Source organism: Stylophora pistillata, chromosome 3, assembly GCF_964205215.1.
Source record: "Stylophora pistillata chromosome 3, jaStyPist1.2, whole genome shotgun sequence".
NCBI lineage: Eukaryota > Metazoa > Cnidaria > Anthozoa > Scleractinia > Pocilloporidae > Stylophora > Stylophora pistillata.
The window spans coordinates 19,717,501-19,743,358 of NC_142521.1; the positions used below are offsets into that span (position 1 = coordinate 19,717,501).

The 25,858-nt window shown below is 37.2% G+C and overlaps 2 protein-coding genes and 2 long non-coding RNA genes across 4 annotated transcripts in view; 3 read left to right on the forward strand and 1 right to left on the reverse strand.

Annotated features, from left to right (window-relative positions):
- LOC148734936 (uncharacterized) overlaps positions 1–2,806 on the forward strand; it is a 4,057-nt gene extending 1,251 nt beyond the window's left edge. Inside the window, exons 3-6 of the long non-coding RNA XR_015999271.1 lie at positions 845–979; positions 1,295–1,384; positions 1,573–1,634; positions 2,367–2,806. This is a non-coding gene — a long non-coding RNA (uncharacterized LOC148734936). The remainder of the gene's footprint in view (positions 1–844; positions 980–1,294; positions 1,385–1,572; positions 1,635–2,366) is intronic.
- A 1,583-nt stretch (positions 2,807–4,389) lies between these two features.
- Positions 4,390–7,558, reverse strand: LOC111330699 (collagen triple helix repeat-containing protein 1). The gene is made up of 4 exons (XM_022935605.2): positions 7,400–7,558; positions 7,024–7,141; positions 5,269–5,550; positions 4,390–4,907 (listed from the first exon to the last, which is right to left on the reverse strand). Exons 2-4 carry the CDS (start codon positions 7,099–7,101, stop codon positions 4,542–4,544), a joined length of 726 nt encoding a protein of 241 aa, XP_022791340.1. The 5' UTR covers positions 7,102–7,141; positions 7,400–7,558; the 3' UTR covers positions 4,390–4,541.
- Positions 7,559–13,533: 5,975 nt separating this feature from the next.
- Positions 13,534–15,115, forward strand: LOC111330680 (uncharacterized). Its single transcript, XR_002694821.2, has 3 exons — positions 13,534–13,664; positions 13,817–13,878; positions 14,495–15,115. It is a non-coding gene; the product is annotated as an uncharacterized LOC111330680 (long non-coding RNA).
- Positions 15,116–17,246: 2,131 nt separating this feature from the next.
- LOC111330686 (uncharacterized) lies at positions 17,247–25,822 on the forward strand. Its single transcript, XM_022935589.2, has 5 exons — positions 17,247–17,430; positions 19,611–19,692; positions 20,372–20,574; positions 21,354–21,470; positions 22,755–25,822. The coding sequence occupies exons 1-5, from the start codon at positions 17,395–17,397 to the stop codon at positions 23,031–23,033; spliced, it is 717 nt and encodes a 238-aa protein (XP_022791324.1). The 5' UTR covers positions 17,247–17,394; the 3' UTR covers positions 23,034–25,822.
- Positions 25,823–25,858: the final 36 nt, after the last annotated feature.

Genomic DNA, 25,858 nt, shown 5'->3' on the forward strand with positions numbered 1-25,858 from the left:
TATACAATTCTCATTTCATTGTGGATAGTTATCCGTAACTTCACTGACTAAAGGGGGTAAGTTTCTAAACAAACGTGCTGCGTCGGTGGAGGTAACAAGGTAATTTGGTTATATCAACTAAGCTGAAATTGTAAATTGGCCACCGTAAAGAGTTAAAAAACTGACGTTTTGAGCGTTAGCCTTTCGTCAGAGCGAAACTGCACTGTTTTTGTTTCGCTTCGCTCTGTGATTGGTCTAGAAAACTGGGGCCACCCTCTCAACCAATCAAATTCAAAAGTGGAGCCGATTTTCCCGCCCTTGAAGCACAGGCGGCCCAAGCTCTCTTTAAGAACCACACAAGGAGTACAATTTGCATATGGATTTATAAGGATTTGTATGGGATTTTTCTACGAGATATCCACGGAGATAGTTAAAAGTGAAAATATTCAATAAAAACGGCTTACCTTATTCTATACGTGTCGTGTTTGCTCCTGGTGTCGTTATTTTACCGATTTAACTTGATTTAAGTGGGTTTTTTTTAATCCTGAGGACAGGGAGGGAGAATGTCTGTGATGGGAAAATGTTAAAAGTTATATCGCGTCTACCATAAATCCATTGCTTCCAAAGACGAGTTTGGGTTCAAGAATAATATATGAGTCATCTAGCCATGGAAGGCGAACGATATTTTAAAACTGGATAAAAGTTCTGATTCAGAGGGACATTTTCATCTGTGGGGCTATTTCCAAACATGTTGGTGATTTGCCAGAATCCACGTATCTAGCGCAAACTGTTTTTCTTTTGAAACGATTTCCAGTTAGTCCATAGTGTCATTAATTTTTTGTTTCCTTCCCTGTTGTTAATGCAGTTGCATCCCTGGTGCTATTGCCACAGTGCATAAAGGTTCAAGAAAGCCTTTCGTAATTATGTACAAGAATTCAGACAACAGCACGACATACCTATCCGAATGGAACGGAGAAATCCTTGACAGGATTTGCAGTCGGTGAGTTTTGAGAAAGTCCTTCTTCTTTTGACAATGACATTTCCCAAATTTCGTAAGAATCGTGTTTGCTTAAGACTATGCGTCAATGAAAATTTTCCGAGAAAACACCCCGGTTACCTTTGGCAAAACGTTTGTGGAGAACTGCCAGTTCCGGTCATTGGTGGTAAGTGACGATGTTTCCGCTTTTGATCCACAGAGAGAAAAGAGCAAAATTAAGAATATAACAATCCCTGTTTTGTCATTTTACCAAATATTCTATTAGTCTCACTTTTCCAGGAATAACATCACTATGACTTCCGTTTGTTTTGTTGATAGCTTTGAAAACCAAGTTCTCCGTATCGTTCTGTGTGAGCCTTCATGGTTTGCCCAGATGCCAGTAAAGGATGAGAGCGATAAATTCTTTAGGTAAGCAAAAATCGATTGCATTTGTTTTAATATAACCATAGTTATAATTATGATATAACAGCTTTTGATTTAAGCCACGAATCCACTTGCGGTGAAGAGACTGATTCAAACGTATTACAAGTGAATTTTTTTAATGGAACCACGAGAACTACGAGGCAAAGACTTTTATTACTGAATTTTTATTGCAGTGTGCGAGTCACAGAGAAGTTACAGTTTGCAAGTGATGCCACAGAGTTGGCCAAATTAACAGGTAAACACGTAACAAAATTAATATACTTTGAGTATTAAGATATATTGCACGTCGAATTGGTACCATACCCTAAATTCAACACTAATGAAAAACCCAACACTGAATAAGGTAACAATCAAACGGGGGATACTGAGGGGGGTACCCTAAGGAAGCTATGGACAAGGCTGCTGGGTAGACGTGAGTAATCATCTATCATCTTGGATTTTTCTCTCAGAAGAATGTTGGGAATGTAACTTGGAGACATCCTGAATCACTTACAATGAAAGCTTTTCATCCAAACCTGATTACGAAAGTACAATGTTATAGTTCAAAGTTTAGAGGCCAAAATTTTACAAAGTTGGACTAGAGGTAGCATTGTTATATCTCTCCGTTAGAAAGTGCGCTATGATTGGTCAATTCAGCGGGCCATATTTTACAAAATTGGACGAGAGGTAGCATTATTATATCTCTCCGTTAGTAAGTGCGCTATGATTGGTCAATTCAGCGGGCCATATTTTACTGTGTGGAGAACAAATTAAAAAGTTTGTTTTAATTGAAATCCTGCTTTGCCTTCTATTTGGACCCAGAGATATCATAATTACCCCAGGTTTGGGCCATAAATCCGAGCGGAAAAAAATTTGGTCTGTAACTTACAGTACGAATCGAGAAAATGAGGTTAGTGACGGAAAGATGTGTATCGAAATTTGTTATTGAAAAGTAAATCGTGGCTACACTTTCTCATTCTCTTGACAGGTGTCCCCGATGAAACAAGCAAAGCTTCACAATCAGATTGAGAATCACATCAAACTTCGAGTGAAAAGCTTATTCGATGATTTATTCACTTACTTACCAAGCAACCTTAAGTTAATATCGATTTCTTAGAAGCTTAATTTGAGTCCCTATTCAGGTTTAAGGTGATAACATTTCATGACTCATAGAGCAAAGTGAGAAATTTTTAATAGTTACATTATGCTAAAAAAGTCACGGTAACTTTTATACTTAATCGTGCTCTAAGACTAATTTCAATTTTTTTTTGTTTCAAAAGAAGGAAAGATTTTCTTTTTATCGATTTCGTTGAACTTGGCTAAGTTTATAACAGTGTAGGCTCAGTCTCCGTCTCAGTGTCCAACGGTGGGTTTTCCGTGCGCCCGCGATTCACTCCGAGTATGGGAGGATTGCGGGCTCACCTAAAAACCGCTGGAGACTGACTCTAATTACACTAGTCATAACCTGATAGGGTAGGAATAGTTGGAACATTGTGGTGAATAAAGTAGTAATTTTTAAATTTTTTTTTTTTTTGTGTGTGTGTGTGTGTGTGTGTGTGTGTGTGTGTGTGTGTGTGTGTGTGTGTGTGTGTGTGTGAATCAAGTAGTTTCTGCGGCCGGTGCTGTCAAATCATTTATCGTTTGAAATGACACCTAATTTACCTTCAGTTTTTTAGGTCTACGGAGGCATTTAAAAAAGTGTGAAATGTTCAGCAGGCAACCGTGGACGATACTCCTACTCTTGTGCGTTGGATCAGCGATGATCTGATCGGCCCAAAATAACGAATATGAAATATAAAGATAAAGGCAAGACCGCTACAACGTAGATAAGTAAATTTTAAGACGGAGCACTATATTTCGGCTGGCCAAACCAGCCTTCTTCAGGTGCAGTGGGAATTAACAGAGAATTGGGGTGATGCTTCATAGATAGCTGTATGATATAACAGCGGAAATATGTAAAACTAATTTGACTGACAATGAGATAATAATAAAAATAGAAATAGTGAGCAAAAATAGAAATGAAGTAAGGTAAATTGGATAAATAACTAGAAACTTATACATTTCTTCGCGAGCGTTAAGGCCATCTGGATAAATAGTGTTGCCTCTTGAAATTAAAAAAGCTTCCCTGGCCTTGCGTATCGAGTCTCTCTTGGAAAACACTTTTTCGATGGCGATTAGCTCCATTTCTATTTTTGCTCACTATTTTTATTTTTATTGTTATTTCATTGTCAATCAAATTAGTTTTACATATTTCCGCTGTTACATCATACAGCTATCTATGAAGCATCATCCCAATTCTCTGTTAATTCCCACTGCACCTGAAGAAGGCTGGTTTGGCCAGCCGAAATATAGTGCTCCGTCTTAAAATTTACTTATCTACGTTGTATCGGTCTTGCATTTATATTTATATAAAAAAGGCATTAAAAGCTTACCATAAAGAAATTTAGACGACAACCTAGTAAAGCTAACTTTCTTAATACAGTTAAAAAAAAGTCAGTTTTACTAAATCTTCACACATATGTTTCTAAAATCAGGAACGGTGAACGAGAAACTGGGAACGGGCCAGATGACAAGACGGAAAAAGAGTCTGAGCACCAGTTAAGACAAGCGTTTTCCGAACTCAGTAGTCAGTGCAATCAACATGGACGATAAACAAAGATTTTATTGGAGGGTTTTGGACTACTTCAAAAGCTCAATTTTAGTCTGGTATAAATTGCAAGTGTGATAGAAATCGGGTCTTCGGAAAAGTAAATGTCTGGGAACCAATTAAGACCAATTAAGTGCTATGAAAAATTTAAACTCGGGGCAGAAAATGGATCTTTGATATGCTGATCACCACTCAATCACAAATATTTGGGTTTCACAAAATATTTTCTTACTTGGTAAGAAATAGGATTTTTGGATAATTTTCTGTCAATAAATGAAAATTTGTGGAAGCAACGATACACCATAGACCATCGAAACCATTTTGAGCTAACCTTTGAGCACAGTGAAGTACCAGTCAAAACGAGTTGTGCTTTGGAAAACATTTTAATCCCAATGAAGCCGTTTTTTCCTTCACGGCCTTATTACACTAAAAGCCATGTAGCGTCACCCAAACTAAACTATAATAGCCAATCTTTTCAAGGCGCTGTCTCCCTTTAGACTCTTTGTAATCCTTCAGCTAGTGCTGTGGTGGAGGGACTTCCTCGATCATGATACGAGTAACAGAATTCCACCCGGTATAAGCATCAGATCCTGATTTCTTTCCCACACAGTCTCCGACGTTTATTCCGACTTTCACGGTACCTTTTGGAATTCCTTGACAGTAACCTGCAATCTGAGTTACCTTGTGAACGTTGTAGTCTGTTTTACGGTTATTCACGTGAATGTGGTAGATACCATCGATGGCGAGGGGACCTTTGCATTCCACACCATTGAAAGTAAAGTACCAGCGCTTACAGCAATCCAGGCAAAAGGCTATTCTGAAATCACCATTGTACTCGACTTTCAAGGCCGTAGCAGAATACTGCTTAACAAAAGAGCAGTACTGGAAAAACAGGAGAAAATAAGAAAGATGAATTGGAGGTAAATAATTGATCGATCAAAAGATAAGATATAAATACTTTGTTAATGATGTTTTTAGCAAGTTGTTACGAGATATACTCTTGAATAAGTGTATGGACCACTCCATGGCAGCAGGCGAATTTCGACTGCTTAATAGTTTTCTAAGTGAGTGAGAATTATAGCTTTAGACATATCAGCTAAACACTCCTGGAACCATCAACACACTGACTGAAAATGCTTCATCCCACAGTCCACAAGATGATAAAGTGGTTGAGTTCTGACTTGCTTCTGCAACTAATCTCATGCTGGAAGAATAACCAACGTGAAATTCTTTCTTTCCTGACCTTTATTAGTCCATAGTCTCTCCCATCATTAATATTTTTCCACGCGCACTGTTTCCAGTTTTTCTGATCGGAGACCTGGGCACTGGGTTCTCCTTTGGCACCTGCTTTTCCTTTAGTTCCTGGTGGACCCTTAGGTCCCATTCTTCCTGGTGCTCCCTGAGCTCCTCTTTCTCCCTTTCCCCCATCTCTGCCATCTTTTCCGTCCCTTCCATTGAGCCCAGGAACCCCAGGGACACCAGGGACGCCACTACAGCCAGTAGATAGGCAACTTGGAGACTTGACCTTTGATATAAGATAAATGCGCGAAAAAAAAAAAAATTTTTAGTGAGCTCGATATAAGGAGATATAGATATATGGTGTAAGAAGCTTGTGAAGACTCCTCTTTCCTTCCTTGACAAGAAACTACACTGTATTGTATTTTACTCAACTGCAGATGTGCTATAAGATGTTTCAGCATGGATTCCAATTTCAGGCATCCATTTTACTTTGTTTGCTTTATTTTCGAAATCAGCTTAAGGCGAAACAGTTGACTTTTGTTTAATTATTTGAGGTTAATGTTGAATCACTGAAACTTTACATTTATGAAAACAAATATATACAAGCATATTTGGGTATTTGAAAAATTCATTTTTTCCACAGAATGAATCAGAAAAGAAAAAGCATTGGCGGTTCCTACAGGGAAACTGACGAATTTTTACTTACTCTGCACCACCGCAGTGAAATTCTTGAACCAAATATTGGTTTAAAAAAATAACACAACGTGACATCCACTCGATGACATGAAAATTTGACTCGGCTCTCTTTTTTTTTCAACTATTTCGCTTAAGTTGCTAATCTGTACAAAGGGCTTCGATTAGGAAAATACGATTTTTTTGGCTGACAGAGTTTGGGCTTGGGGGCCAGACAAATGCCCTCTCATTAAAACAGAAGTAATAATAAAATTTATTACACGACTCGGGCAGTCAAATGGCCAATAACTAAAATCAACCAATCAAAATGCTCTTTTGCCGGTCAATATTCTCTCAGTATTGGACCGGGCACTGTCCCGAATGATCCCGAATGATACCGCACTTGTGTCCCTTTGAACTTCAGTCGTATAATAAATCTCTTATTAACCAAGCTTGCTCGGGACCGTACTGGAAGAATATCGGCCCTCGGTCTTTTTTGTACGGACCTCGCTGCGCTCGGTCCGTACTGTCAAGACCTCGGGCCAATATTTTCCCAGTACGGCCCTCGCACTTGGTTGATAAGATATATACAAAACTTTCACTGACTTAAGCACTCCATTTATACATTATATATTCTCCATGTTATGAATTTCAATTATTGGAGACTTACTTGATAAAATTTTTCTGGGTTTTGCAATTTATTCAATGATTCACCGAGTTACGATAAAACTGAGAAATCAATAACTGAAACCTAGTTTTACTGAGGGATTCATAACATGCAATTCGACAGTTTAAAAGTGTTTTAGTTTCACTTTTACGCGAATTCGTTGTCGCAGAAATCGCTAGTTTTCAGTGCGACTTGTTTGTAAACTGAAACCAATGTTAGGACAGACAAAGCTCCAAATCTATGAAATGAAAAACGGGCCATATTTCAACCTTTTGAGAGCCATGTTTTTAGACTTCAACATAATCTTAATGCGTTCCCGAATCTGAACACTTTACCAAGCGACAAGAGGGGGACAGATCTATCAAGAAAGGTGGTTATGATTGAAAGTTGTTCAGTCTGTCGCTTCAGCGTAACACTTACCGACCGGTTGGCGGAAAGCACCAGTTGCGAAACCATGCAAGCGATGAACACAATGATGGTAAAACTCGCTGTTTTCATGTTGTTCCTTGGTAACTAAAATGTACTCAGTCAAAACTAACTGAAACGAGAAAAAAAGTCGGAAACAAGGAATGACTAAATGTGTTGAACTGAGGTAAAGAAAGTTGAAGAAAGATTTCACTAGCATTCAGAGCTGTTTCGAAAAAGGAAAAAACCCTACAAGACATGTAAGTTGTTAATCCAACTTTACAGACTTTTGATTCGTAATGTTTTTGTTTTAAAGGGTTCTGTTGGCGTCTTGTGTTGTAAATAAAACATAGGTGGAGGCGATAGTTGTTGTAATTGTTTCATGAATTACCTTTTCTCGCTTAAAAATGACTGAACGATTGGCTGTTTCACAGGCCGGGACAAGACGTGTTAGATCCAAATGCTCTCGTAGACAAAGCAAAGAAGCTTTCTGCCGAGGTCATATATGTTACGACAAGAAGTCTGTCTTTAGCTCAGTCTCATTGCTTCGCGAGAAAACGTGTTTTGCTCCTTTCGGTATTATGCATATGAAGGACGTATTAAATAAATGAATATCCAGTTAAACGTGCGACAGGTACACAAACAATCTTTTGATGAGTTGAACTGTAATTTTTTTCGGTTGCAGTTTTTCAGAGATGATTAATCTTTCGAGTGCACCTCTCGAAATAAAACTCGTGATTTTATAACGACGAAGAAATAATTGGAGGAACTATTTCATAAAAATTCAAGATGAACAAAGAATTCACTGACTCACCGATAATTACATGTCAAGGAGTTTTCTCATGTCAGATTTTAACATGAATGGAAATGAACCGAAATTGTTTTGAATAATTTGCCGCAGGCCATCGTGTAAGGAATTAACTGGGTGAAATGAAATAATCGGTTTGCAACTTAGGCGCGACCAAGGGTCTGTTCAAAAAGCAGGGCTCGCAAAAATGTCTTGAATTTCATGTGTTGGGACTTCCATTTTTTCATTTCTCTTTCCCTTTTTTTTTTTTTTGTCTCAAGGCCTTGACACTTAAAACAAAGCTATCTTGAATTTGATGCTACGCCTCAGTGATCTTGCTCCAAACTGACCCACGGGTACAAAAAGCTGTTGACCTTGTAACATTAAATGTTTAATAAGCAAACAACGACACGACGGAATATCACTGAACAGGAGCTTACCTAAAAGAGTCAACGAATCTTCTTAACGAATTTTACATGTGTGTCTCAGGCTTATCAACTCAAGTTTGAGCGGTTCTTTTTAAGTCTTTAGCAACATTTGACAACAAGGCTGGTTTTGAAAATTTTCTTTATATAGTAAAAATTTTTGTTAATTATTCCTTTGTTTGCCTTGTCTTATGCTATGCGATTCATTGTTTCGCTCGCGCTCTGAAGAAGGTTGGTGAGCAGGCTGACCCAAAACGGTGTATTAATTTTGGATGTCATTGAGCCACGACATTTTCGGTTTCTTTACGAAGAAGAACCACGAGAACAACTTTCAGTTTCATGGAGACTACAAAATATCGTTTAGGTTAAATAGACTGAAACATAAAGAGGATTTGGTTTAATCAACTGCGAAGGGCTAACGCTCGAAACGTCGGCTTTGAGGTGGCCAATGTACAATGTCAACTCAGTTGATAGACCCAAATTATCTCAAAATATCTCGCCCTCACTGACGCAGCACTACAGGAACTTACTCCTTCTAAACACAGAAGAGATGATGACAAGGATGTTTTAGAATGGAATAGATTGAAAAGGATTGTTAATCAGTGAAAAATGTTTTTAAATTTTCGGGACAGATCAACAGATCAACCTGTCGTCGTTTTCCCAAAAATCGGAAGGTGTCAGGAATTAAAAAGGAATGAAGTATGTCTATTCCAGAATTAGAAAACATACGGATTTGTGCACCATTTTGAGTTGTCCACTCCTTAGAATTCCGCTTCTTTTTAGCTAAGCAGATGAGGTTTCTTTTATCTTTTATTTAAGCAATAAAGCTGTGACACTTTGTGTCGGCTTACCGGCATAATAAACCACGCGGGATGTTGGAGAACAAGAGAAAAGTTGTAAAACACGAGATGGAGGCGAATGGTCCACAAAATTTTCAAAAACAGCTATTCAAATGAGGATTACTCGAAAAATTGAGTTCTCTCATAGTCTTCGTCTCTGTGGTACTCAGTCTCCCAACTTTTTACACTACCTCTCGACCAACCTCAACCAATAAGATGTTGCAGTGTAAATAAAAACATATTGCCGGTTTTCACTGTCACACCATCGTCAAAGCCATTCAACAAATAAAGTCAAGAATGAAAGAGCAAAGATTCAGGTCTGTCCGATGCTTTGTGCAGGACATATTCGAAGAAATGTCTTACTCAAATTTATAAGGCTTTGTATGACGCCATGTTTGTGTCCCTCGGGGGAGCACAAGACGAAAAACCCTATCAAACTGAAAATTTGGAAAAAGATAAGTCCACAACAGTTCTAACAACAAGCTTCACTATAATCTTAAAAGGTGCATAATTTCTAATTTTTCAATGTTCTTAGACGTCACGTGAAAACAGGAACTGACAAAGTTGCGTTAAACATCACAACTTTTCAGCCAATCAGTATTATCCTCGACTGAACCGCTTGCACGAGCGCGTGCTCTTATGTCATAAAGGAGTTGTGCGGCTTTAACGCGAGATTTGCAAAGGAACTGTAAGAGTTATTTTGATCGTTTGGGTAACTTTAGATATCTTCATTAATAACATTTATGTGAAATCTTATACTTGAAAATGGATGCACATTTAGCCGCAACAATCGGCGGGTTCTAAGAGTCTTCAGAAGGAAAAAGGTTGGTATCTTTTTCAAGTGGGTTACTGATTTATTGAAGTTCAAAAACCTTTCGACTTTACAGATAAATAGATCGACAGAAACTTTATTCACAAGTCAGTGCCTTGTATCCCGGGCTCGGAATTTACAACAAATAAGTTTGCAATTTGTTGAACATTGATGACTTTCAGATTTTAAAGTTTTCTTGTTGGCGAAACTTCATTTGTGTAAAATACCTTTCTCTTTGACTTTTCTTATTTCATTATTCAGGAAGTTAAGAGCAAAAAGTATGTGGTGTCGTCTCTGCAAGATGTTCATGGCAATAAGAACAAGCACTATACCACTAGCAGCAGCTTTGCCACACCCAGGGTGTGGTCGGAAACACCAAAAACTTACACAGCAGGATGGTACACTGCTGACGTGGCGCCCAGCACTTTGACATGGCTCATGGGTGCTAAAGACCTTCTTGAGCACAGTATTCCTGAACTAGGTGCGTTTTGTGTAATTTTCATTTCACTGTCGATAGTTATCCGTCACTGCACTAGTGTTGTTTCGTTACGCTCTGTACTTGGTCTAGAAAACTGGGAGGCACCCTCTCAACCAATCAGATTTAAAAGTGGAGCCAATTTTACTGCGCTTGAAGCAGTGCACTTGTTTTTTTCTTTCAGTTCCTATTGGCTCATGGTGATATTTTTCTTCCCTTTTATTGACCGTCGTGATTAATTTAGTTTCATTCTGTACTAGTTACTTACAACAAGCGAGTGTAAAACAACGAGGAAGTTGTAGGAAAGATTGATAACGATACCGAAGAAGAGAAATCGGATGTAAAGAAGGAAAGTAAAGGAGAAAATGCTACAACTCTGGAGGAAAAACTTCCATCCTGTCTTCATTACAAAGGTATATTAATAACATTTTAAAAGGACCTTTTCAAGTAGCGGACACCCCTTACTAAAAGCATATAAAAAGGAAGGGTTGTTCGGGAGTCCGCTTAGTAAGGGTTTTGCTCAGTCTTTTTTGTGTGTATGTTTAAGCGGCGTGAGGTCGAGTTCAGACACGGAAAGTATTGTCAATGTCTTGCATTTTCACAGGCTTTTACGAGGAAAGTTTTCACTGGTTCACACTGTACAGCTCCATACTGAATGAGACTATTGGCAACATGAGCCTCAAGTAAGTGTTGGTGTCACTCAAAGGTACCATGATATCATTAAAAAAATCATTATTGTAATGGAAAGTAGGAAACTGTTGGGGGGGAGGGAGGGGGAATGCCTGTGATGGGAAAATGTTCAAAGTTATATCGCATCTACCATAAATCCATTGCTTCAAAAGATGAGTTTGGGTTCAAGAATAATATATCAGTCATCTAGCCATGGAAGGCAGCGCTATTTTAAAACTGGATAACAGTTCTGATTCAGAGGTACATTTTCATCAGTGGGGTAATTTCGAAACAAGTTGTTGGTGGTTTGCCAGAAATCACAGTATCCAGCCCAAAGTGTTTTTCTTTTGAAACGATTTCCAGTTAGTCAATGGCGTCATTTTATTTTTGTTTCCTTCCCTGTTGTTAATACAGTTGCATCCCTGATGCTATCGCCACAGTGCTGAAAGGTTCAAGAAAGCCTTCCGTAATTATGTACAAGAATTCAGACAACAGCACGACATACCTGTCCGAATGGAGCGGAGAAATCCTTGACAGGATTTGCAGTCGGTGAGTTTTGAGACAGTCCTTTTTCTGTTGACAATGATGTTTTCCAAATTTCTAAAGAAACGACGTTTAAAAGACCGTTTTAATGAACACCGCCGTACCATTTATAAACCTAACTCTAGATCTAAACCTACTACTGTCTCAGAACACTTCCTTTCCTCTCCCAACCACTCTGCTTACGGCATGGAGCTTATCGCCATCGAAAAAGTGTTTTCCAAGAGAGAATCGATCCACAAGGCCAGGGAAGCTTTTATAATTTCAAGAGGCAATACTATTTATCCCGATGGCCTTGACGCTCGCGAAGAAATGTATTGGTGTTTTTCTTTCTACTACTCTTACTTCTAGTTATTTAATTTATTCAATTTACCCCACTTTACTTCTATTTTTATTTACTATTTCTATTTTTAATTATTATCTCATTTACGATGAATATATGACTACAAATATAAAATCTTAGAAATTAGTGCAGTTGAATTGCTAAAAAAAGAACTGCACATTTGTTAAAAAAAGTGTCGAGACACCTATTGGTCTTATATGGTTTTACACGGGATGGTCTAACATTCCTGAGGTCTTTAGTTGGTCTCTCGTTGAAAGGAATAAGAGGGTGCAGAACATCAAGGGGGTTATCTACAATTTTTTTAAAAAGCATTTTTACACTGTTCCGTCCTTCTTTGCTCTAACGTAGCGAGGCCTGAACGTGCCAGGGCATCTGAGTAATGCACTTCGTAATCGAAAATTGTCCTAAGAGTACGTTTCTGTATTCGTTCTAAACTTAAGGTTAGATATTATGGAGGACTAAAATGAAAAACCTGGCAGCCATAAAGTAAAACAGATTGGATGCAGGCAACATAGAACTGAACTAGTTCTTCAGGTGGAACTTTGGCACGCTTTAGTTGCGCTAAAAAATACAGGCGTTTGGCAGCTTTTTTTGTCATTTCTCTCACATAAGGTCGTCTTGAATGAAACGCCCAATAACTAAACTACTTGTACTGTATGAATTTTACAACCGGCGATTTCCACAAGTTCACATTTTGTCGGAGAGCATGCAAAGGTTATCCTAAGCTCATTACATTTACAAGGGTGAAGTTGGAACTTGTTGTTAGCAGACCATATAGATACCTCATCGAGGATGGACTGTGCATGACTAGACCCTTTATGATGAACATATGAAGTTCATATATTTTGAACTGCGGTAATAGATACGTATGATGCACGATCCTCGCAGTAGAGAGCGCTATTTTATGCAATAGCGTAAATCAGACCTGAAAAAAAAAAAAATCAGGCCTGTACGGGATTCGAACCACTGACCTCTGCGATACTAGTGCAGCGCTCTACCAATAAATAGCGCTCTCTACTGCGAGGATAGTGCATCATACGTATTATCTCATTGTCAATCAAATTAGTTTTACGTATTTCCGCTATTACATCATACAGCTATCTAATTCCCACTGCACCTGAAGAAGCCTCTATATTTATATTTGTTAAAAAAAAAATCAGGCCTGTACGGGATTCGAACCACTGACCTCTGCGATACTAGTGCAGCGCTCTACCAATAAATAGCGCTCTCTTCTGCGAGGATAGTGCATCATACGTATTATCTCATTGTCAATCAAATTAGTTTTACGTATTTCCGCTATTACATCATACAGCTATCTAATTCCCATTGCACCTGAAGAAGGCTGGTTTGGCCAGCCGAAATATAGTGCTCCGTTTTAAAACTTATCTACGTTGTATCGGTCTTGCATCTATATTTATATTTGTTTAAGACCATGCGTGATTGGAACTTTTCCGAAAAAACTCCCCGGTTGCCTTTTGGCAAAACTTTTGTGGAGAACTGCCAGTTCCGGCGGTCATTGGCGATAAGTCAGACGACGTTTCCGCCGTAGATCCACGAAGAGAAAAGTGCCAAATTAAAAAAAAAAACAATCGTTGTTCTGTCACCTTACCAAATATTCTATCAATCTCCTAGTTTCCGGGAATAACATCGCTATAAATACCGTTTGTTTTGTTGATAGCTTTGAAACCAAGTTCTCCGTATCGTTTTGTGTAAGCCTTCATGGTTTGCCCAGGTACCAGTAAGAGATGAGAGCGAGAAATTCTTTAGGTAAGCAAAAATTAATTTCCATTTGCTGTGATGCTTTTGATTTAAACCAAGAATCCATTGGCGGTGAAGATAATGATTCAAAATCCTGACAAGTGAACTCTTTTTAATAGAATTATGAGGAAAATATTTTTATTTTGGAATTTTTATCACAGTGTGCAAGTCACAGAGAGGTTACAGTTTGCCAGTGATGCCACAAAGTTTGCCAAATCAATAGGTAAATACATAACTAAGATATATTACACGGCAAATTAGCACCATACCCTTAATTCATTACTGGTGAAAAAACCCAACACTGAATAAAGTAACAATCAAACTGAGTATACTGAGGGGGTACCCTAAGGGAGCTTGGAACAAGGCTGTTGGTTAGACGTGAGTAATCATCTGCCATCTTGGATTATTATCTCAGAAGAAAGTCGGGAATATAACTTGGGGACTTCCTGAATCACTTAAACTGAAAAATTTTCATTTAAACCTGATCAAGAAAAGAAAGTTTTGAGACCAAAATTGTTCAAAATTGGGTAGAGGTAGTGGTAGAGTTTGTTATATCTCTCCCTAAGTACGAGCGCTATGATTGGTCAATTTAGCGGGCTATATTTTAATGTGTGGACAACAAATTCAAAAGTTCGTTTAAATTGAAATCTGGCTTTCCCTTCTATTCGAACCCAGAGATATCATAACTATCCCGGTTTCACGCTTGGCCATAAATCCGAGGGGAAAAAAACACTCCATCTGTAACCTAAAGTTCGAACCCAGAATATGAGGCCAGTATGAGGTATGTATTGAAATTTGTCGATGACTGAGCTAATCGTAGCTTCATTTTCTCTTGACAGGTTTCCCTGGTGAAACAAGCAAAGTTTTACAATGAGATTGAGAGTCATACCACACCTTCAGTGAAAAGCTTGATCAATGATTTCATATGATTCAGTTATTTACTATGCAAACTTGAAATTAATATCGATTTCTTAAAAGCTTTGGAGTCCCTATTTTCATGTTAAGATGTAAACATTTTATCTTTTATTCAAAGTATCAGTCGTAGCTATGAGCTGCAATTACGCTCACAAAGTCAAAGCATTTTTTTGTACTGTAAGTTAATCGTGCTCTGGGACTCAGTACACGGAAAATGTTCTATATCATCACTTTCCCATAAGTTAGCTTGATAAAAATGAAAGCTCAGTCTCCAAATGTAGGTTGTCGGTGCGCCTGCAATTTTATTAACGTATGGAGAGGATTGCGCACCGAAGCACCTGCGGCTGAAGACTGAACCTAGTATTCTAGTGGCTGAGTAAGAGCGGTCGAGAAAGCGCAAGATTTGATAGGTTGGTCAGTTATGAGCCTGTTTTAAGTCTGTTAACCAGTTCAGTTTTCATGCCTTTCACGGATAGATATTATTTTTGATCCTGATACTTAAAAGAAATGTTAAAAATTGTATTTTTATTAAATTTTTTTCGCTACTCAAAGTCTTGGAAATCTTTTTTTTCTTTTGGAAATTAAATAATAACAAATAAAAGAACATCGTAAATAAATGGTGAATTGATTGGTCAGTCACACTGCTCAGTTGGGTTATCTGGGCTAACTCGCCTCTCGGTTAGCTCAATCGGTAGAGCGTCGAACTGTTGAGCGGGAGGTCGGGTCTTAACTGAGAAGAAAGTGCTGCCTTTGTAATAATATCTGAAAATGGTTAGACTTTCTAGTCTTCTCGGATAGGGACGATAAATGGAGGTCCTGTCTCCTGCAGGGTTGGGGTAGGAGACGTTAATTTCCCACACACGAGATTACTGTGTGAGGGATGTCCTCCCCGGGGTGGGATGGGTGGGTAAAAAAGGGGTTAGGTGTCAATTGGAACGAAAGTTCTGTTCCTTTCTCCTGCCATGCCTGTGGAGAATGAATTAAACTTAATCTTAAACTAAACTTAAACTTAAACTAAAAAAATCCCCTGAGAAACTACATTTGAAAGATCTTCCGGTTCTAATTTACAGTAAAAACCCACAAGTAAGAACATACAATTTTAGGAGTTAGCCTAAACAGGTTCTTATATAAATGGTACTTAACAAAATTTTAGGCTATTTAGGTTCTTAAAACAGGTTCTTATTCTTGGAGAAAAACACACCTGCATAACAAGTTGGTAATTGTCCTATATTTTAATTTTATTCACCACACCACCCCTACCCCACCCACCCCCCCCCCCCACAAAAAAGGAAATAATATAAATTTGTATTTGGTTTTTCTTCGATTATGATTACAGTAAATAATTTCAGTGTACCTGTAATGTACTATATGATTTTAGGAAATAAGAACCTATTTTAGTTTTCTTAGGCTAAATAGGTTCTTGTTTATAGGGGGTATAAATAGCAAATTTTAGGCTAACAGGTTTTTAATTTTTTGGTTCTTACTTGCGGGTTTTTACTGTATTTGGTTGCCTGATGTTGAACGAACAGCCTTGTTGGCGGGCTCGAGACCGCTGGCGTAACAGTACGTAGAGTAGTTATTCGCTCTATTTTGTCGTGTGGACCACGTATATTTGCTGCCACTTGTCACAGCAGTTTTAGAGTCTCCCCAGTCCAAATTTGCCAGCGGATGTGTACCTCTTCGCTGAAAGAGATGTCTTCTTCTATGAAAATTTAATTATTTCTAAGTTTATCCTTCATCACGAATTCACCATGTTTCGTGAAACAAACCTCTTGTCAACGCTTCATCGATTCTTGACACAGACATAGAATTCCCAAATAATTATGCGAGTGATCAAAAAAACGAAATTTTTTCCATAGTCTTTTCTATTCAATGATGACTATTTGTATAGTTTATCATAGAAATATAATTGCGTGTTCCTGTCCGATCGACAGTAACTAAAAGTTAACCCGAAAATCTTAGATGATAATTAAAAATCGATCCCTATCTCGTTCAGTAAAATGTTTAACAACAACAAAAGCATTTTGACTTGAATCACGTTATGGATTACAATGTTTGTAGCCTTTAGTTTTTGGGAAAACACTATTCTGTATCTGGCGTTTTTACTTTCTAAATCGCTTGCACTCTGGTGGCCAGTCGGCAATGTCTACAAAGCAGCCACTACCCCTCTGAAACTTCGGCCTAAGTCCCTCATAATCCATGCGTACGTATCCATTCCTCACCGGATTCATAGTCAATCGAGAGGACCAGTCCCCTCGATTAACTATGCCGGATTGCACTGAATCACGTTGTCTGAACGTCCAGGCATCGAAAAAGAGCAAAATTAATCAAAGTAATAGTTCTGTCTCTTGCTAAGTGGTGCTCTAAACAACCGTGCTCTAAACAACCATGCTCTAAAGGACTAAAGAACGTGCCAAGTACTCGGACATTTTGTCAGAAACTTGCGATGGGTCATTTACAGCTGTCAGGTCGTGCTTGAGTGCGGGAGCCACGCAATGGCAAGCGGACTTACTCGTTGGTAATCTTATTGTCAGTGTCCACCTGAATTATTATTGAAATGATTTCCTATCGAAAAGTTACTCAACTAACAAAACCAAGTCCCAGTATGATCACTTTCCCGCCATTGCCCAAAACTCAGAAATTAGTCGGAAGACTCGGCTCCAGTGACTACCAGACCTCCACAACCGCGTGATACATTCTGATACACGAATCTGATCTGTTTTGTTTCACGAAATTTTGTTTTCATATTTTGATGTTCTTTTCCTTTCGCGTGTGTTTCGCGTAGTACCCTCTTAGAGCTATTTTCTTCATCTTAAGTTTTGTTATGGTGGTAAAACGATGCCCAAACTGCGATCAGACGGTAAGTCCAAAATATAAATTGTAATATTTATGACATTTAGGCAACGCGGCGATTTTAATCGCAATTTTCTCGTTTAAAATTCAAACGTTAATTGCCCTAAATGCTTTTTTGATAAATTTGTGAGAGAAATAACTTTATTGAATTAATTGATCGTTCCTCTAATTTTCTTTTCGTGAGTGATTTGATTCTTTTAATTTTGAAATCACATATATCAAGTAAATTGGTGTCACTCGAAAACCACGATGTCTCAGAAAATCGGCTTACTCGACCAGCAATTTACTTAGTTATTCAAGCACATCGTTAGGTTTAAATTTTACAAGTAAATATTTTTCAACCATGAACATTTCTCAAATAAAAAAAATTCGTTTAGAGTTTAATCTAGATCTTAAACTGTGACCAGATATGATTTGTATCAATATTGAAATCGTAAGCGAAGTCTTATATGTAAAGTACTTTAAATGTTAAAGGTTATATTTGTCGGGTTTAGGAAAATAAAAGAAAAATGTGTCAAGTCAGATCTCTCAAGAGAAATTTCTCAAATTTTTCAGACAGTGAATGGCATTTTTGAAGTTGTAAATCTTTTTTCTACGTAAGTTCAATAATTACTTTTAGGAGATGGGAAAACTTCTTGTAGCACTGAATATTGTAATGATGATCCACATGAATTTATTTTGCGGCGACTGGTAAAATATAAGACCATTTAAGGTATATTTAGGCCTTTGTGGTGACCTTGGGGAGAAAAACTAATATTCCTCGATGAAACATATTTGTGCAATCACAAGACTTTGTAACTCTCCACAAAGGGACTGATGACTCTGAGATCAAAATTTAACAGTTTGAAAGATCCACCTCCCTAAAAGTTATAGATTCCTAGACAGTATTTAGTTAACAATTAAGTCACAAGAGTGCATGATGCTGTTTAAGTTGTAAACAATAGTGCTGTTAGGCCAGCAGAACTCTTGAAAAACTCCAAACTGAGTCTTTTATTTTCAATCTGTACTGCAATTCAAACTCCCTTTGCTAGCAGAAAGTTAAAAAATTTTTGTAAGGCTAATTTTTTCAGTTATTATTTTGGTTTTGGTTGAAATTATCACATAAACAACATGCTGAGAGTTTGCTGAGTAGTGCACAACTGTTCAATTCAAATCTTGTGGTTGACCCTTGACAGCCCCTTAAAGACTGATTGGTGTCTAATTTCCTGGCTTTAGAGCATAACCCATGAATCAAACGTTAAGGTCACAAGAATCGAGAAAATGATCGCTAACAGCTTGTTAACCTTTCATTCGCATGAGTGACCGAGACAGAATTTCTCCTTACAACATTAATACAATATTAAGCAGAAAAGTGATGAGAATAGAGAAAAATATAAATCAGTTGATCTGATACCACATTCTCCAAACTAACATCATTAGAATTCAAGGCTGTACTCTAAGAAAAAGTAAAGGGAGCCTACTGCTCTGAAACTTTGAAATACAGGGTGCCCAGCATATGCTTTTATATGAAAAAACTAAAATTCCTAAGTTGTCCAACAGCGAAAGTCAGGCGCAAGGGGCCACCAGGTGCTGCTAGACTACAGCCCTGGAATTGTTTGGCAGACAGAGGGGATAATTGTAGATACTAATGGAAGTGAAAGGGTAAACACATTGTCATTGGGAGCACCTAAGGAAATGTATAGAGAACAATATATCTGGAATATACACTGATGTTGGGGTACAAAAGGTGAAGGGAGTGATATAGTGTAATGTGAGATGATCTCGTAAACACTTGATACCTATGAGGGTTAATCAAATCTGTTATCTTACTGTAAAAAGGTTTAGTTTTCTAGGTGAAAAAATTTATTTCAACAAGCTTTTGTGACTCTTCTAAAGTAACTTTTTCCTGAACTTCCAATTCTTTGGTTTCTCTGCTATTGACATAATTATTTTGATTATGGTTAAAATTTAGAAGCTACTAAACAATTTTTTTGAAGGGTGATTGAGAAAAACTTCTGTCTTTCTAAGAAACAGGGACAGTACCTCATCCTGACGCAATGGCCGTCTGTCCATGTTTCCTTATCCCTTATCCTTTTCTTCACTGCCACAAAGCTGGAAAATCCTGATCTTTATTGTTATAATTATTAGTTAAACAGTCCCATCCTGCTACTGTTATTTGCTTTTCTCACATGTGGTTTGTTTCACCAGCTCCCTGTGGCATGCAAATCATGTCCATGCGGTCACATTTTTATCAGCCGAAAACTACATCAAGCTCAAGTCAAAAAGGAAGGTAAAATTGAATTTTATTCATCTCCTAGTTCTAATTTTTTTTTTCAACCCTCTCACTCCAAGGACTGACCAAGATAATTTCTCCTTACACCATTATCATTAGATCAAATCAAAGTTTATTACTTGACCCTCCTAAGGGGAAAATGCTTGCCATGTTGGGGGACAGATCATTCTCTGCTGCTGCCCTGTACTTATGGAATGCTCTGCCAGCTGAATTACGTGATATTCAATCATTTTCCATTTTTAAATGTAAGCTGAAACCTTATTTATTTCGTGCAGCTTTCTCTGACAATTACTTTTATTAGTATTACTAATTAAGTTCCTTATTAAGATCCTTATTCCTAATTAAGATCCTTATTATGGATATTCCATATTATTCTTATTTTTAACATACATTGTTAATATTAGTGTAGTCATGTAATTAGTTTTATAAATTTGAATTTACTGTAGTATTCTAAGTTGTTAAGTGCTGTTGATCATTGAATGAAAATAGTTCTCTAGAAGTTATTAAATTAAATTAAATCATTTGATCCATCACCAAATTCTCAGAACAGAATTTATGAGAAAGGCAAAGGCAGACAGTAAGGGGAATTTCCATAATTGAGAAATTGGGAGTCATGTACATAACGAAGGAAAGGTTTCTTTCAATTGTTAACTTAAGCTATATTTTGGTTTTACAGGAGAGCATGTGAATGTTCTAGAACGTGATAAAAGGCTCCGTCCTGAGCGGCCCAAGAAAGAAAATCCAGATTTTGATTATGAATTCCCTGAAAATCTTGTTTGGGTCAACAAAGACCAGATGCCTCTTCCTTTAACTCAGAAAGATGCTGTCAGAATTGAGAAACTACAAGGCTTAGATAAGCAGATATCACAGATACCACAGGTAATTATGAGCCACAACCATTTCCATCCTGAATTTTTGCTTTGCCAATTAATACAAGTTTTCAGTTCATTTGATAATGACCACATTTCTGTCTTGAATTTTTTCTTTTTGTTGTCTGCTGTCCATGCTGTGATGGCAAAGGATATAAAAAAATATATTTTTCTTTCAATATGCATCAGTATATGCACTGAATACTTTTGCAATTTGTGATAACCTATGGCAGGCAGGTATATATTTTTCTGAAAAATTGTTAAGCACCTTAAGCAACAGGAGGCAAGATGAGAACAAAGTATATTATGGTCATTCATGTGAGCTATTTAAAGCAACAGGATGCAAAATGCACAGGAAATACGAACAAACACAAGCAAGAACTGCCACTTTGGATATCTTGATGCTGTTTTGTGCAAGGACGTTTCTTTAGAAGTTATAGTAGACATTTTTAGGTTGAACCTCGTCATAGTCATTTTGCTAGGTTCTTTACCAAGACATTTTTTTTTAGCAGTGCCTCTCACCACCCAACAGAATTAATTTTGGAACTTAACTGCACTGGACTGTTATCCAAGTTCAGAGGAGTGGGTAGCAAGGCCATGTTAGAGTCACTTCATTGCAAAGAAAATTGGGCAGGCTCTTGTTGGAGTGGGCCACTGCATTAAAAGCTCAGAAGAACTATTCTTCCGTATTGTTAATTTAATGTGGGAATACTTCATAGTATAAAGTGTTTCTTTAAGTCAGAACAAATTAATCATGGATAGAATTAATATCATTACATTTTTATGTAGCTTCCTCAAACTATTGATGGTGTGGTTCTTCCGAAAAAGAGAGGTCGACCAAAAGGATCTAAGAACAAAGTTAAGACTGACTCTGTTACAGGGGAAGTTATTCATCCACAACCACAGGTATGTACTATGCTGCAGGTAATTTTTGGTAAATTAGTTAATTTTATTTCTAACTAGGTAATTTTTTTTAACTGGTTAACTTTATTTTTAACTACTGTAGGTAACTTTTTTTTTTTTAACTTGGTAAGTCTTTTTTTAACTGGGTAAATTTTTTTTTCCCCAGTTAAGTTTTATTGTTTTAAGGTAGGAGGTCAATTTGGGTCAGGATGACTCACCTTACAACAAATTGTTTTGCATTCTGGGTTTGTGATTGAGCCTCAGTGGCCCAGTTTGAGGATGTAAAAGGTTAAAGAGGATGAAAAGAGAGAAAACTCTCAACTCATGATGGACATGTATTTGTTCTTTAGACATTGAATTTTCAAAAGGTAAAATGATAAGAGATGTTGGTAGACAGCTAGTGTGGAGAGTTAATTTTATTATATAGATACTGATGAAATACCAGGATTTCTCCTTTTACTAAAAAATCATATCTTCACCGCGCGCAGTGAAGATACTATTTTTATCTTTCACGTGTGAGGACATTGGTGTGGCTATGGTTACCAACATAATTACCCAATTGCTGTTTCCAAAATGAATAAAAAAAGTTGTCTTTTATGTGGAAATTTCATCAGTATCTATATAATAACAGCACATTACATGGCCGCTTGGGAATACGAATTTTATCTTCTTATGCTGAAAGTATCTCTCACGAGTGAGCACAGCAAACGAGTGAGATATACTTTCAGCACTCGAAGATAAAATTCGTATCCCCGCGCGGCCATGTAATATCCTCTATTTATGTTTAGATCTTGGAGTTGAATAGTTCAGGGCCAGGTTGTTCAAAGGTGGGTTAAGATAACCCAGGATTAGTCTGGAAATTAATTTTACATCTGAAAGCTTTAAAAGAAAATTCAGTTTAATTCCATTTGTCTACAATTTGATGATTGATTGCTCTAAAAAAATTGGGAAAATTATCCCAAAACGGCTTTTGAACAGAGAAATATAGAAACCTGGATTAAAATTTAATCCTGGGTTAGCACTAATCGGCCTTTGAACAACTGGACCCAGAATATTATTGGTTGAGCATGGGACAGCCATGTTCAGAATGTACCAATGATCAAGGTCTGAAAATGGTTTCATAGTGAGTATGTTACATTTGTGATGATGTCCACCAATGGCTAGACTTGTTAGTGTTCTTGGATAGAGACTGTCAATGGTAAATCCCTTCCTTGCCCTGGTGTGGATTAGATAATTGATATTTGAAGATATAAATGTCTGAACCAACAAAACTCTTTCTCTTTGCAGCCAGTTCAGCTTGATGAAGATGGTATGCCAATAAAACGTAAGAGAGGTCGTCCAAAGGGCTCCAAAAATAAACCAAAACCACAGTCCCTTCTATCCCCAAACAAATCCATTAAGAATGGAAATAATGAGGGCGAGGATCATACATCCAGTGGATCTGATAACAAAGAACCAGTAGATGTCATGCCACATATTTCTCGTGAGAAAGCGGAGATGTACTCCCTTATTTTGAGTGACATCAACCAAAGAATGATGTCACAGTCATGCATGAAGTATGTGTAACTTATAGAGAAGGATGTTGTGTTTGAAATGATTGCAAGGTCAAAATTATTTCAATTTACACTTGGGATTTGGAAAAGGACTGAGTTGAGTGCACAGTTAGTGTGAATTGGTTTTACACTAACAATTGCCTCTGAATTGTCTGATGCACTATTCAGCTGCTAAATGAACACTATTGACTGTATCAGTAACAAATTTTGCAGAGAAAAGTGTGAAGAATCCTGCACAGAGTAAAATTATAAGATGTGGTTCCTTTTATTTCTTTTTGTTATACAAGAAAATGGAAAGAAAACCACTGAGGGAGTTGCATGTATTTGATGAATGAATCGGTCATTACACACCAATAATGTGATACTCGGACATGCAGTTAACCAATCAAAACCAAGAATTTTAGATGTGATTATGAGTAAAGCTTAAAATTGAAAGATATTTCTTGTTCCAGATCAGTTACTTTAATCATAACTAAAGGGGGAAAATGGAAAGTGTCAGTCAATGGAGTTGAAATCATTTTGACCAAAAGTTCATTTTGCAGGACAGCAGGTACGTGCATGCAAAGGCCTGCCACCAGCAGTATACTATTTATTTTTAAAATTAAATCTAATCAGAAGATAAGCTTACATTTGCACAGTTGAAGCTCATATGTATATAGCTTTTGCTTTAAAAAATGAGGCAAGGTTCAAGCACTTTTTATTTCAATTCATTGTTATATATTAGTTGACAGATGAAGATGGAATATGTCTTTCACACTTATGCATTGCAGACTGTGGATATGATCACTATTTCCTCACTTTTGTGATTCAAATTGATCCAAGATTGAAACCACCACATAGATTCAATTTGGCATCGAGTGTTCATTTATAGCAATTCTAGCTTCAGAATCAGCTTTTAATTGCAAATATTTTTGTCAGTTTACAGCAGAACAGAATGTGTGTTGGTTCTGACATTTCACGTAGTTCAGTGGTGACTAAGCTTTTCATTTACGTGCTAGCATAAATATTTCGTGGAGATAGTAGATGAAGGCAGGTCCTTCACATTTCACTTGCATATCTTCCACTAAACAATAATACATTAGCTTACAGTCAAAGTTTCCATTGTAGTTTAATTAGTTTAAATTTCATTAATTGTGACAGTTTTTATGATCTTTGTATTTAGATCATTAAAACCAACAAATGAATGTATTTTCAAGGCTAACATAGTTAACTTTACAGGCATATTTTCCCTGCTACAGCATAGTAATTTTGTAACTTGTAAATAGTCATTTAAATGGTTTGTTGTACTTTGTAGACCTAAAGGTAAGGTTTCTGATAAGAATTTCCAAGGAAAGATGACAATTATTTTTGTCTTTTATGCTAGACTTCCCATAATATGTAAAGGAAAAAAATTAGTTTTTGTGTCAAACGTTACATTACAGAAATGTAGGCTTTAACCTGTCAGTTGCAGTTGTTGTCCAAATGCTGTGACCATCCAGGTCTAGGACATCCTGAAAAAGATTGTATAGTGCATGATAATAGCTAATGTTTCAAAATCCCTGAGTATAGAGCCACATGCAATTAAAAAATAAAGTTGATTGGATGGCAACTGTGACAGGTCATTCAAACATTGGTCACTTTCTTTAACAACTGTTATTACAGTAACTCTGGGTCCAGTTTTTGGAAGGGTGGATATGATCACTTGTTTGTGAACACTAACCCTTATGTGTCAGTCACTTTTGAAGCTGTAACACCCCACACCCCCCTGGCAACGTACCAGGCAATCCCTCCTAGGGATTGGAACTTTTTAATTAAGATTGGTTTGTTCAAATCCTCATCCCACGGGAAAAACGTGTTTAAATGCCACACCCCATTTCATTTGACTGTGACTTTCTACTTATTGACCAAGTTTTAAAACCTAAACATTATAGACGTTTCCTCATAAGCCATTTGCTGGCTGAGTTAACTATCACCTTAAACACCTCCAATTCCCCACACCAGGCTGGTAAGGTTCAAATTCCCCAGTTACACGGCACAGATGAGGGTCAAATGCCTGTGGTTTGCCCAGGAGGGGAGGGGAAAGGGTTTGTTAAAGCTTTGAATTGATTGGCGACCCTTGAACTTTCAGAAATGTTCACTATGTCATTTATTACAATTCCTATTTTAAGTCATCCACCATGGGTGAAACATTCTCAAACATAAGATAACTTTTTATGTCTTTATAGATTGTATAAGAAACTGTTACTTCTCATAGGGTCAGGCACAAATGTGGTTGTGCAATCTGGTTGCCTGAAGAGAATGAATATTTTATCTTGGGAACTGTAATTGCAGTATAGTACTGCAGCTCTTTGTTAGTGTTACCTTCTAAAAAAGATTAGCAGGTTTTACTTTGGTTCAACAACCTGTCACCATGAATCCTTCCTGGTACTCTCCACTCATTAAATGCAAGATGGGGTGGGTGGTACCATTGGTTCCATTTTCCAACCTCTCCTCATTATTTCAGAGTCAACAGCCTCTTGACTATTCCACTCAATTGGCAAGTATGCATCATTTCACTATTCATGATTTTAAAAATTTCTAGTGTAATCTGTGGGTCTATGTGTATTTGCGATGTGTCAAGAAACCCTTCTTGAAGGAAACTGCTATTTTATTTACGCAAGCTATACTTAAACACAAAAAAATTAATGGGAAGTATGTTATTTCCAACATGAGAGCTGTTGTGTTGTGGAAATCTCACAAAATAAACTTTTTGTGAAGTTCACTCATGTTAAACTTAAAAAATCACAGATGCAAAATATGCTTCAATAGAAAAAAAAAAAATAACTGCAAGACAGGTCACTGCAAGCTCTTAAACAAGGA